The sequence below is a fragment of the Cibotium barometz genome, chromosome 22, assembly GCF_041138505.1.
Source record: "Cibotium barometz isolate CiBa-2024 chromosome 22, ASM4113850v1, whole genome shotgun sequence".
NCBI lineage: Eukaryota > Viridiplantae > Streptophyta > Polypodiopsida > Cyatheales > Cibotiaceae > Cibotium > Cibotium barometz.
Window position 1 is genome coordinate 41,618,775 of NC_141067.1, and position 12,893 is coordinate 41,631,667.

At 37.1% G+C, this 12,893-nt stretch overlaps 1 protein-coding gene across 2 annotated transcripts in view; it reads right to left on the reverse strand.

The window, feature by feature from the left end:
* Positions 1–531: 531 nt before the first annotated feature.
* The window catches only part of LOC147626618 (MADS-box transcription factor 23-like), a 68,871-nt gene continuing 56,509 nt past the window's right edge, over positions 532–12,893 (reverse strand). For both annotated transcript variants that reach the window (XM_086816964.1, XM_086816963.1), the window contains exons 6-8: positions 1,054–1,095; positions 787–968; positions 532–626 (exon numbers count right to left, since the gene is read on the reverse strand). In XM_086816964.1, coding sequence (XP_086673090.1) covers positions 596–626; positions 787–968; positions 1,054–1,095 — 255 coding nt within the window. In that variant the 3' untranslated portion in view covers positions 532–595. The remainder of the gene's footprint in view (positions 627–786; positions 969–1,053; positions 1,096–12,893) is intronic.

Consider the following 12,893-nt stretch of genomic DNA (forward strand, 5'->3'; position numbering starts at 1 on the left):
GTGTGTAATGATGGAATCAGAGGCAAGTAGCATTACAAAGATCTAGTATATATAGGTGATAAAAATATGTGACTGACAAACAAGAATATGTAACTTAATCCATTTATATCAATTAAGACTCATGCAAATAAAATTCCAAATTTATGCAAACAAAACAAAGATGAAATATCTAGTGTCTACTCTTGAATCCCTTTATTATTGACAAAACAACGATGCAATATTTAGTCTCTACCCTTGAATCCCTCTATTATTAACAATATCATTTGATTAAGGCTTTCCTAGAAGTCTCTCAATGTCCTTGCATAAGGTATGATAAAGAAGAGGTTAGAAAAAAAGTAGCTATATTTTATCTTACTCGCTAATTAATATGTAGGAAAAGTAGCTATATTTTATCTTAATCATTAATATGTGGGAACATGGAATCACCAAAATAATCCATCACATCAAATAGATGTAGTTAATAAAGCTTTAATAAGAGTAGTCACATACTAGAAGAATATCCTTCAAGAAGAATATTCAAGTCCATACCTACACATTTTGGACGCTTTGTGTAGCTTGGATGGCATTACATCTATAAGAAGGATAGCATGTCGTATTACTCCACATTGGATGGAAACAACTCCGACCTAGGACCATGGAAATAATGGTGAGATGTTAGAAACATGGTTCATTAGCTTTTTCGACTTGTGAGCATGGAAATAATGGAGATGTTTAGAAACATGGTTCATTACTATATTAGATTTTATTAATTGAAGTCTTCAAAATACAAGTAGAAGACATACGTACCCAAGATACAGAGAAGTCACATCATCTTCTTGGATTGATTTTGGAGATTCTTGGGTTGATTTAGCAACTACTATTTCTATAGAGTGGGTGGAGGATAAGTTGTCACTTGAACACTCTTGGATGGTATGAGTGCTCACACCCAATAAGGAAACATTGTCCCTTATAGAAATAGCCTTGGAAAGCTACATATGTCAATAGAACCTTCATAAGATCACCTAAGTTTCTTCATCACACAACTTTGTCAAACAGTGAATCATAACTTCTTACCTCTAGTTTGAGAAGATTGTTTTCTTCTTGAAGAAGGGCTTCCTACAATCAAAAATTCAAAAACAAAAATGCAATACACTACACAAATTACTTTCAAGATTTTTAACAAAATCCACATCTTTACTTAATTTCAAGATCTTCAACAAATTCCACATGATGTGGAAGCTCTCACAATCAACCACATTGACTCACCCACTCATGTCAGTCAAGGAAGTCACACATTCAAATCATGTTCATTATGGGGAATTCTTAGAATCCCATGCACTTCCCTAAAATCTCATCCACTTCATACCTCTAATGCATGCCTAGTAGTGCGCTCACTATCTTGCCACAATAGTTTGGTATTGGGAACATTAAAAGTATTATAGGTACCATTTTCTCACGTAGATAAAGCAAAATAGAAATGAAATACACAAACTTATTTGAGACAACAACTAGTGAGGGTATGGTAATTCCTACTCAAAAAATTATGGTGCATATAGAGTTTTTAGTGGGTATGCTATGGCACATCAGTCTTATAGTATGCTAACTCCTCATAAGGTAGTAATTGGTTGTTGTCATGATCCTAGCCACTTTGCAAGGTAATGCCTTAGGTGGGTATCAAACTACTCTAAGAACTACGAGAGATAAGCTAATGACAAGTGTTTCTATGCTCATGTCTATGGGTGGCATTCTAAGGGCATGCTAGTCCTTAGCTTAAAACATGATATAAATACTCAAAGTTGTTTTCCAACAATAGAATATTAGGGCCCCTATATGCTACAATATAGAGTAAGTCATTCCTAAACATGTTGTAAAATCAAACTAAGCCTAAGAACCAAGAACCTTAGAGCATCTAGAAGCTAAACTCTTGCATGAATTATTCTTAAAATGATTGTAATCAAAAATCAAGGATGTTTTTTTAATAATTATTAACAATATATTGGTTTTTTAAAAAACTAGCTTTAAGTCCAAGATCCCCTCATAGTTGCCATTTTTCACCACCCACAGTAGGCACCTTTTATTCACGTGTAGGCGATGTCATTGAGGAAAACATTATCAGGTTTGAACTAAGGACCACCTAGTCTTAGGCATATACCTTCACAACTTGGGCTATCACCTAATTGGCCACATACTAGTCTTTTAGAAAAAAATTTACTTGAATGATGCTTGGTGAAAAATATGGCTTCGAAAATAGGTCTATAAGGAAAGTCTATAAATCTAGATAACATGGATCTTCTTACATATTCCCCCTAAAAGAAATTGAGATGGATACAACTTAATATAAGTTTTTTATATTTTATATTTTTGACACTCATGCCACATGAAAAAAGAATATGTAACACAATTCATCTTTATGGCTATATGTACAAATAAGAAGTCTCTCACTAAAAAGAGACATCTAAAAAGAATATGCAACACAATTCATCTTAATGGCTATATGTACAAATAAGAAGTCTCTCACTAAAAAGAGACATCTTACTAAGATGTCTATTTCTAAGAATGTAACATAGTTGGACCTAAGGTTGTTTTGGAAATTTTGTATATAATATTTTTAGATACTATTTATTTCACTCATGATAAATTTATAGTCCCTAAAAACATCATCTTTTAACCCATTTCATTCCCTCAATGGCATATGTTACACATGATGGGTCAAGTGCATGCGCAATATTCAAGTTAGAAGAATATTGAAAGAAAGGAGCTTCTAGATTAGCCTTGGATTAACCTAATTAGACTTGAATTTACCTAGATTAGGATGATTAGCCTAGGTTTAGAAGAGAGAAATTGGCTTGTATTATATTGTTGGATATCAAAAGGTACCTCAAATATGGCCTATTTGACATATATACATGACCACCCTTTTCACACTATCATAAGTGTTGTCCATGGGAATGGTCCATTGTCCTTGGGCCCATTATTCATATAAGACAATTTCACTTTGTTACAAACCATCCCCACCCAAAAGGTTTCATCCTCGAAACCATTGATATGTACAACCACAATCCACATGGATGGAGTATATGTTAATGGACACATGTCAAATATGAAGCTCATGCTCACATAATATATGGGAAGCCAAAATTGCATGTATATGGATATAAAATAGTCAATAAACCCTCAAAACAAGCCATGACATCTACCTCCATAATGGCTGAAAACCTTGAGTAGCTTCCTATTATTATGCATCCAATTTCCAAGGGTGTAGGGATGTTCACGGTGAATTTACGTGAATTTCTAGCAAGTTAATTAACTAATCTTGACCCTCCTTGGAGTTCCAAAATGCATCCAATAACCCTTAAAATACTTCCAATGTACAGGAGGATTTCCAAGAAGCTTCTTTCTTAGGTAGCCCTAACCATTTGACCAAGTACTCCACTAATGTACAGCTGCGAAAAACTTTCTCTTGTACCAAAAATTGCTTCCGACCTATACTCAATCATCCCCTCCTTATTCACTAGAGGTGATTCATCTTCCAAGGTAATATTTGAGTATGACACATGGAACACATCATGAATCTTTGAGGTTAATGGAAGTGCCAATTGATAAGCAATTTCACCAACACGCCTCACCACATTGTATGGCCCATAGTAGCGATGAGCTAACTTGGTATTTGTGTTGTCCTTGAGAGAACCATATCTTGTTTTGGGAATCCTCAAGAATACCTAATCACACTTGATGAAATCCAATGGCCTCCCCGATGAGCATTAGCATAATGTTTCACTCTTTCTTGAGCTTGCTTCATATTAGCTTTTCATTGTTGCAAGAGTGCATCCAACTTTTCCATCTCCTCTTTTGCATTATGATTCACCCCCTCTTGCTTTTTAACCATCATTGGCATATTCACTTTGTACCCATAGAGTGCCTCAAAAGGTGACATGCCAAAGCTCTCATGATGCATACTTATAGTATGAGAAAACTCAGAAAGCAACAACCGCTCATCCCAAACACCTTGAATATCATGGAAATAGTGTCTCAAGTAAGTTTCCACACACTTGTTCAACCTCGCAGTTTGTCGGTTTCTGGGTGATAGGCGGTGCTAGGTGTCAAAATAGTCCCCATGATCTCAAACAATGTCCTCAAAATGAACTCATAATCTTCACATCCTAATCACACTAACAATTTGTTAGGACACTCCATGCAACTTGAAAACATGATCTAAAAACTATTTTACAACCATGGATGCTCAAAATTTTACCTCGAACGAAATAAAATGTGCCACTTTTGTCAAAAGCAGTCTACGAGGAGGATGCAAAGCTAAAGTAGATGACTGTAGAGAGAGTAGGTACTTTCCTGTCAGCATTGAGATTGGAGATTCAAGTTGCAAAAGAGACGATGGCATCCTTGCCTCAAAGATTTGATTGACAAATCCAACCTTGTAGTGAAAATATCAACACAACCAAGAACTTTGGAGATGATTGGAGGGGGTTCAAATGAACTGGGAACATCTCTATGATAGAGGTAAATTGTCTTCTATTTTTTGTTGTACATGATTTGTTTTTCTATAGATTCACACTGGTACATTTCTCACATAGATATGTTTTGCAAACTAAGTTGGAGGTGCATCATAAAGTCGAGAAGACTCTAGTAGGGCAGCGTGTCCTCATTCACGACATGCTAAACAAAGTTTAGGCAAACAGCAGGGCTTTCCTCTTTCCTAATGCGCCATCCTACGGAAGTAAGAGCATGGAAAATCTTACTCTCCCAGGTTAATGTGCAGACTTGTTGTGGTGTATTTTTGGATGCTAATAAAACTCTCACACTGGTCTCACTATCGTGCAACCATGTATACCATTCCATGTGTTTTGCAACTATTTACACCTCAGAAGGTGCACAATGTAGAGAAGAAAACTGTGATTATGTGATTCCACAAAGTGCTGTTATAAATGTCATTTGGATATCAGGTTACACCCTTGTACTTTTTTGAGTGACATTAGCTCATGGTTTATGTTTAGTAGTACATATATCCTTGGCTATTTAGCAAACTTGCTATAATGAGTGGCTAGCATAATGCATCAACTATATGTTATTACTATGTTAATTAGCATTGTTTATGTTAGTTACTTGCTAATCAACATATGCTATGCTGGTTATATGTTTTTTACCATCGTTAAGCTATTAATTAATAATCCTTTTTTATCATATACTAATTAACATACAACAGTGTTAATTAGCATATGACAATCCTTCTTACCATATACCTAGCTTAATTTATGTTAAGAGGTGTGCATAGCTTTTACTTAGCATACAACTATGCTAATTAGCATATGACCCTTCTGGTTAGCATAAGCTATTTTAGCTAGTAGATAAGACTTGGAATTTACAACAATGCTAATTAGCATATGAGTCTTCTAGTTAGCATATCTATGCTATTTTAGTTAGCATATGACTCTTGTGGTTAGCATATAGCTATTTTAGCTATATGCTTAGCATAGAAGACTATGCTAACTATATGCTAATAAGCATATACTATGCTAGTTAGCACACAATTAGCCTGTGTTAATTAGTATCTAATAAGTTTTTTATTAGCATATAACTATGCTAATTAGCATCTGAGTATGCTTGTTAGCATATGGCTATCCTAATTATCATAGCAAACTATGGTAACTATACTAGTAAGCATATTCTATGCTAGTTAGCATATATAGTTAACATAGAATATGCTAACTAGTATATTCTATGCTAGTTAGCATATATAGTTAACATAGAATATGCTAACTAGTATAGTCATTTTTTTGTTAGCATACAACTATCTATGCTAATTATAATATGAGTACGCTTGTTAGCATATGAGTGTTCTAGTATAGTTATTATTATTTTTAGCATAGAACTATGCTTGTACGCATATGGGTGTTCTAATTAACATGTAAAACAATGATAACTATATGCAAGTTAGCATATATTATGGTAGTGAGCATAGGTAATCTATGTTTCTTCTCTCTATTCTGCAGAGGCCTCAAGGGGTACCTGATCCAAAAAAAAAAAATCCACATCTTTTTCTTCAAGAAATCGAGCTCAGTAGCACTATACTAGCCAAATGTAGAGTCAAAAAGGGAGGTGAAGACAAGCATTCCCTTGTTGTTAGTAGGGAATTTTGAGTAGTATTGGAGAAAAAGGCCAATATTTACTCTAATGGAGATAGTCAACGTGCTTTGGATTGTGAGTCAAAGAACATGGAGTCTTCTACATACTCAAATAAGACTATGTTGGATCGTGCGAGTGTCATCGTGTGCAATCTAGTAGAACCTTCGAATATCTCAGATAGTCAATGTTGGATCGTGCGAGTGTCATCGTGTGCAATCTAGTAGAACCTTCGAATATCTCAGATAGTCAATGTGCTTTAGATGATTAGTCAAAGAAGCTAGAGGCTTCTTTCTACATACATAAATAAGATTGTGTTAGATCCTGTGAGTGTCAATGGGTGCGATCTCGTAGAACCTTTGAATGAAATTAGTGAGGCAAGATGCATAGGATAACTCTACTTTGGAAAAAGTCATATAAAGAATGTCAAGGAAAAAGGCACACAACTATTCAACAAATCAGGTAACTCCGAAAAAGAAAGTGAAGTGCACATCGGGTCAAGGTATATCACCCAAAGCTAAGCCTTGTTCATCGATGAAAATTTCCAAAGCTTGTGCATGCAAGAAACTTTGACTCCATTCTCTGCCGGGCAGAGACATCTATTTGTCCCAGGATAGCCTTGTAGTTCATGTGTTCTATCTATTTTTGGTATTTTAAAAATCCCTTACACTTACATACTTTTATAAATAAAATGACCCCTTTTTCTTTATAAAATTATGGTTTTTTTCCAAATTGGTTTAAAAAACCCTTCATGTAAATGTAGTTCTGTAACTTTTTTTAATTAATATACCCCTCCTGATTGACTCATGTGTGTTACACTTACATATTTTTAGGTGAACCCCCCAAGCGTTTAATGCACATAGATTGTTAGTCAAGCGGGTTAATGCACATACTTTGGGGTACTATAAGGTGGCGCTTGGACAAGATTCCCAAACATCCCTTCATGCCAAGAAAAATACCTCTACTGAACCTAGAGGTATCAGTCACAGTTTGTGATGAGCACACCCACAAGGCTTTACTTTCTATATTGGAGTCAAGCAGCATCCCAAGACTACAAAAAATGTGGAGAAAATTGTAGAGGTAAAGTAGTACCCCAAAACTAAAAGAAGGGCGAAGGCCCCCCTGCACAAACACCTGCGGACGCGAACTTATTGAGAAAATAGAGAGAGAGCTTCCTTCCACTAGCTTCTCCCCTCCTGATTTGATGAGGACTCTCGCTCCATGGGTGGAAGATTAAATGTTAATCCCATTTTGGATTAACAAAAGTATTCTCCTTCAATTGAGGACATTAATAAGTGACATGAAAAGGCACTATAAAAGTTGTACATTATGAGATATTGGCCAGACCAGTCCTTAGTTAAGTTTTGGGTGCCCAAGTGTGAATAATGGCCAAATGTATATAAGGCATTTTCTCATAATTAATAGAGACAACCCCCTTTGTGCTATTGAGAGCTCTTCTTTGTGTATTGAGAGAGAGTATTCTAGCACTTGTGCCTCTTCTATTCTTGTATGTTTCCTGCTTGTGTGGGAGAGTGAGAGAGAGTGATTGCCTTATGCGATGGTGCAAGCGACTCTACGGTGATAGAGTGGAGGTGGAGCTTTGAGGTTTGGAGCTTAACAAGTGAGCTTGGAGGCCTCAAGGGACTCAAGTTCAAGCATTGGTAAGTGCCCTATGACAGTTGTATTCTATTGCTCGTCCTTTAGGTGAATGCATTGGGTTCCCTCTTGGAGGTGTGGTAGCCTATAACATTTTCGGCGCCGCTGTCGGGGAAACACCTTTGTTTCTTTCTTCCTCTTGGAGTTTCAATTCCCATTACATAAGATTCATGATTGCCTTTACATTTTGGTAGTGCATTGTGTAGGAAATGAATGGATAAGATTTGTGTGGAAGTGAAAAATTGATTGTGTTTATTGTGTATTTGTGTGGTGGAGTGGTCATGGAAGAGAGCTGCACTGTTTTTTCTAGTTAAATTTGATGTTTGCATCACTTGAATCATCAACGTGAATTAATGGCTTTTTTCTATACTTTTAGTTTATGTATTTCATGAATATTGATGATTCAATCCATTATGGATTAATGATACTGTGAGATCCCCCTGTTCCCACCGAGCAACAGATTCGGGGTACTAGCAGAGCGGAAGTAGCACTTCTCGCGTGGGACAGGGGTCCCACATTCGTGGCCTCGCCCAGGGATATCCGGACAAGAGACTAATCCGTCGGTTTTTCCAAAACCAAACCCGAAAAACTTTCTTCACCCGGAAAGTACGGGCGATTCCACCAGGATAACTCTTTACTCTAACGTAGTCAAGACCATTACTAATCAAGCTGATCCATCAATTGTACCTATAAAGATACTCGGTCAGATCAAGGAAGAAACTTGCACTTGGATCATTGGGATCAACGCTTTTTTCCCCTTTAAGAGGCATAGCCGTTGATTCCTATCCATAGAACAATTACTATCTGGGATTTACTTTATCTATCGTAACAGAAATTGAGTCTCGATTTACGGATCCATCAGTCCAGCCTACCCCATCCGATCCCATAGGTTAGCCAACCGCCCAACCACTGTAGTGATGGGATCCAATTTGAAATTTGGTTAGGTTTTGTCCCGGGTACCAAGGAAAAGAGTTCCAAGGCTCCCTAGCCAGAAGTTCATGCAAATATAAAACTAGCCACACCACTTACACACCCAATATGAAATTGCCTTTTTCTTAGCATCAAAAACAATCCTTTAATGAAACCATAGTACCACTGATCACAATCTTCCAATTTATCCGTTTGATTCATAATTTCCCATCATTCCTTCATCAGAGTATCTATGGCATCATTGGCAACTAGAACGCTCACCACCTGTCCACTCAGGGGCCTTTTTAATAGTTCCTAGCCCATAATACTCGGCAATATAATGACTTATAAAAATCCAGATGGACTCTCGTTGAAGATCAGCAAGATCAACCAACAGATCCATATAAAGAGCCATGGACTCATCCATTGAAGACCAGCAAGGTCAATCAACCAGATCCATGCCCGGTTTCACAAAACAACTCTTACTCCTTGTTCCAATATCTTCCTCGACGCACGCGTGGGTATCCTAGGCGACCCAGAGCCCGAGCACCGTATGGTCAGCACCCTCTAGGATCCTTCGCAGGTGACCTAGCGCTTCACTCATAGGCCGCTTCCTTGGTCCCTCATCCACCGTACCGGAAGCTCACCATTTTAATCGAACCGAGGCTTGTCAAGACCTCGGCCGACTTTGCTACGTGAGACGTCCTCCATTGACTCTCCGTCAGCACTTGCAACTTTATCAGTTAGGTCTCCACGACCTTAATCACAAGACGGTCAAAATGCTTCCCCAGCATTCTTGACATAAAACAGCCATTTACAAACAGCATTTACAAACAGTTTACAAATACAATTTCTATATTAACTCTCATTTTTCCACATTATCCCTCATCAATCCACATTACTTATTCCACATTCCATTTATATGTGTACTCATCCCATCACATCATTTTCCATCTCATCACTTAAGATTCCTTCACATCACATATCATATATTCACATCCATACATATATCCACATCCACATCCACATTCACATCCATACATCCACATCTACATCGATGCATCTATTTTCACATCCACATCTACATGCACATTCATGCATCCTTATTATACATCCACATCTACATGTACATTGAGCATTTACTCATTTTTGGGTATCTTCTTTTACAAATAGGATTTATCTCCTCCCTACACATGGATTGATGCTATTGGCCCATAGGAACCTTAATTTGACCATAATCCAAAAATTTCTGAAAATCTAGACCCTTAGGCTAAGGTCCTTCATCCATTTTCAATTAATTCTAATTGCACATTGGAAAGTTCTTTTTGAATTTCTGTTTCAGGGAAACTTATTTTAATAAGATGAGTTATTTTTCTATCTAAAAATATTCATAATCTGAATATTCTCTCTCTAGAATATTTTCTCTCTCTATGCCAAAATAGGCAGAGACAAGATCTCTTATATTTCAAAAAAGGGAATTGATTACAGGGGAATATGCTGGACATTTTGAGAGGCTGGGGAGGAATCTTACATTCACTCCCACTTGAAAAACGCGAGATGTCCTCATCTCGCAAACTTGGGATAATTTCGCAAGATGCACGAATATGAGACTTAGAGAAAAATTAATTAAGATTAACCACAAAAAAAGTCTCAAGAGAGTAAGATTCGAGATAAGAACAAGATTTAAACTTTATTCATTCTTGAAACATATACAATAAAGATAGAAGAACTCTTTACACTTCCATAAGCCCGTCCATCATATGATCACAAAAGCAGCACTCACAAGCTGCGCACGTATAAGGTAACTCATCTATGGGAATAATTCTGTTGGTTATTGCCGCACCTATCTCAGTGGTATGAGGTGATCTAACAAAAGGACCTCTGAGAGGCAAGCCAAAAACGGGGTAAAGGCATATCTTTTGATGAGGAAGAAAACATGCTAGTAAGAAGACTCGCTCAGAAAACCCAAGATGCCTTGAGCTCATGACGCAGTAGCATCGGGGACCCAAAGCCAAAGCTTCAATAACCATGGCCAAGCGGACATTGTTACGAAAGTGCTGCTGACCCCAGGGTGTTACCCTAGTTATGTCTTGATAGGTCCGCCATTTGGTCTGAGCTACAGAAGTTCCCAAGTGAGGAAAAAGTGAGCGCTCATACTGTTCTATAAAATCTTTCTTCACAGACTCGCTTGCATCTTGAAGGTGAGAAATCATCATGGATAAAACTAATTCCTGTTGCCAAGCCATGAAGGAGATTAAGAAGAAGGGAGATCGATGGAAGTAAGATTACTGTGAGCGACAGGTAAATGTTACGACTTATATAAAGGAAGGAGCTAGCGTAACTTAGAAGCCAACGGTATCTTGCCACTGAAGTTTTATCGTCTTTCCATGATTTGGGTTTGGCACATATTTCTATGAAATACATTAAGAACTTTGAGATGAGGAGGTAAAAGAAGCTTGTAGGCTAAGTCACCTACTTTCATTGAATTCAGATATAAGGCTCACAATATCTGGGGGATAACTTCTTATACTCCCTAAGAGATAAAGAACTTCTTTTGGGCCGTACTCGAATGAAAACCAAAACCTTGGTATATCCAAAACACCGATTTTCACTTCTGAACTCATTGCTCTGAATCCTTAAAACAGGCGTGACTCCTGAGAAGTATTCTAGGGAAAGGGTCTTCCTTTTTTAAACAGAATCTTTCTTTTATTTTAGAGAGGGAATAATTATAAGATCAAAAAGGGAGATTCTTACTCCTGTATACCTCGAAGGCTGAGGAATCTTAAATTCTACCCCACTTAAAAAAGTGCAAGATGTCCTCATCTCGCAAGGGAGAGGACAACTCTTTTTCTTAAGATCCAATTTTATTATGGGGTTCCTTATATTCTGGTCAACCCAACAGAATACTGGGATAAATATCCCTTATATAGAACTCATCATTAAATAACAATTCATTCAGATCATATCATTCATATCGTTAACATGATAATGGTCCATTAGACCGAAAAAATTTCCTTCTGAACATTCCTCCACGGGAATTTCAGTCAAGTAAGTTCTCATATTGCCATCCCTTAATTTGATCGACCGTGACAAGTGTTAACAGTAGCAATTTGACAGCACAATCCACTAATCTCATAGTGATTTACTGAAATCATTATCATCATTCTAGTTATGAGTATCATCACAGGGACTCGTCCTATTCATCCTCATTGTGGTTTCGCTCAGGTTATTATATTTCAACTAAATTTTAGAAATCATCATTTTTCAATCAGAATCCAAATCAATTCATCAATTCTTAAACAGAATTAAAAATCATATCAACCACATTCAAAATCATCATCTGGATAGCATTAACGCTTATAATTTCAAGTCTTAGATTTACTCGTATAAACTGTCAGTAAAGAGCTGCAGTTATACTCTCGGTATATACTGGTAGTCACGGCCCTTGGAATTATAAGGTGAATACCATCATGTTTAGGCCTCAAGCAAGTCAGGGATTCTATATAATTGCGGTACTTCCATCTGAAGACCCAATTACCAAATTACAAATTTCAGTTTGAATATCAAATTGTATGATTTATATCACACAATTACAACGTTTTTGTGTTTCTTGATAAATTTTTGACATATTTGATCTTCTCAGTTGATCTTTATTAGGCCAAATTGCTCTGATACCAACTGTGAGATCCCCTTGTTCCCACCGAGCAACAGATTCGGGGTACTAGCAGCGGAAGTAGCACTTCTCGCGTGGGACAGGGGTCCCACATTCAGGGCCTCGCCCAGGGATATCCGACAAGAGACTAATCCGTCGGTTTTTCAGCATTTACAAACAGTTTACAAATACAGTTTCTATATTAACTCTCATTTTTCCACATTATCCCTCATCAATCCACATTACTTATTCCACATTCCATTTATATGTGTACTCATCCCATCACATCATTTTCCATCTCATCACTTCAGATTCCTTCACATCACATATCATATATTCGCATCCATACATATATCCACATCCACATCCACATTCACATCCATACATCCACATCTACATCGATGCATCTATTTTCACATCCACATCTACATGCACATTCATGCATCCTCATCCATACATCAACATCTACATGCACATTCACATCCATACATCCACATCTATATGCGTACATTCACATCTACATGCATACATCCACATTCTCATTCATACATTTACATCTACA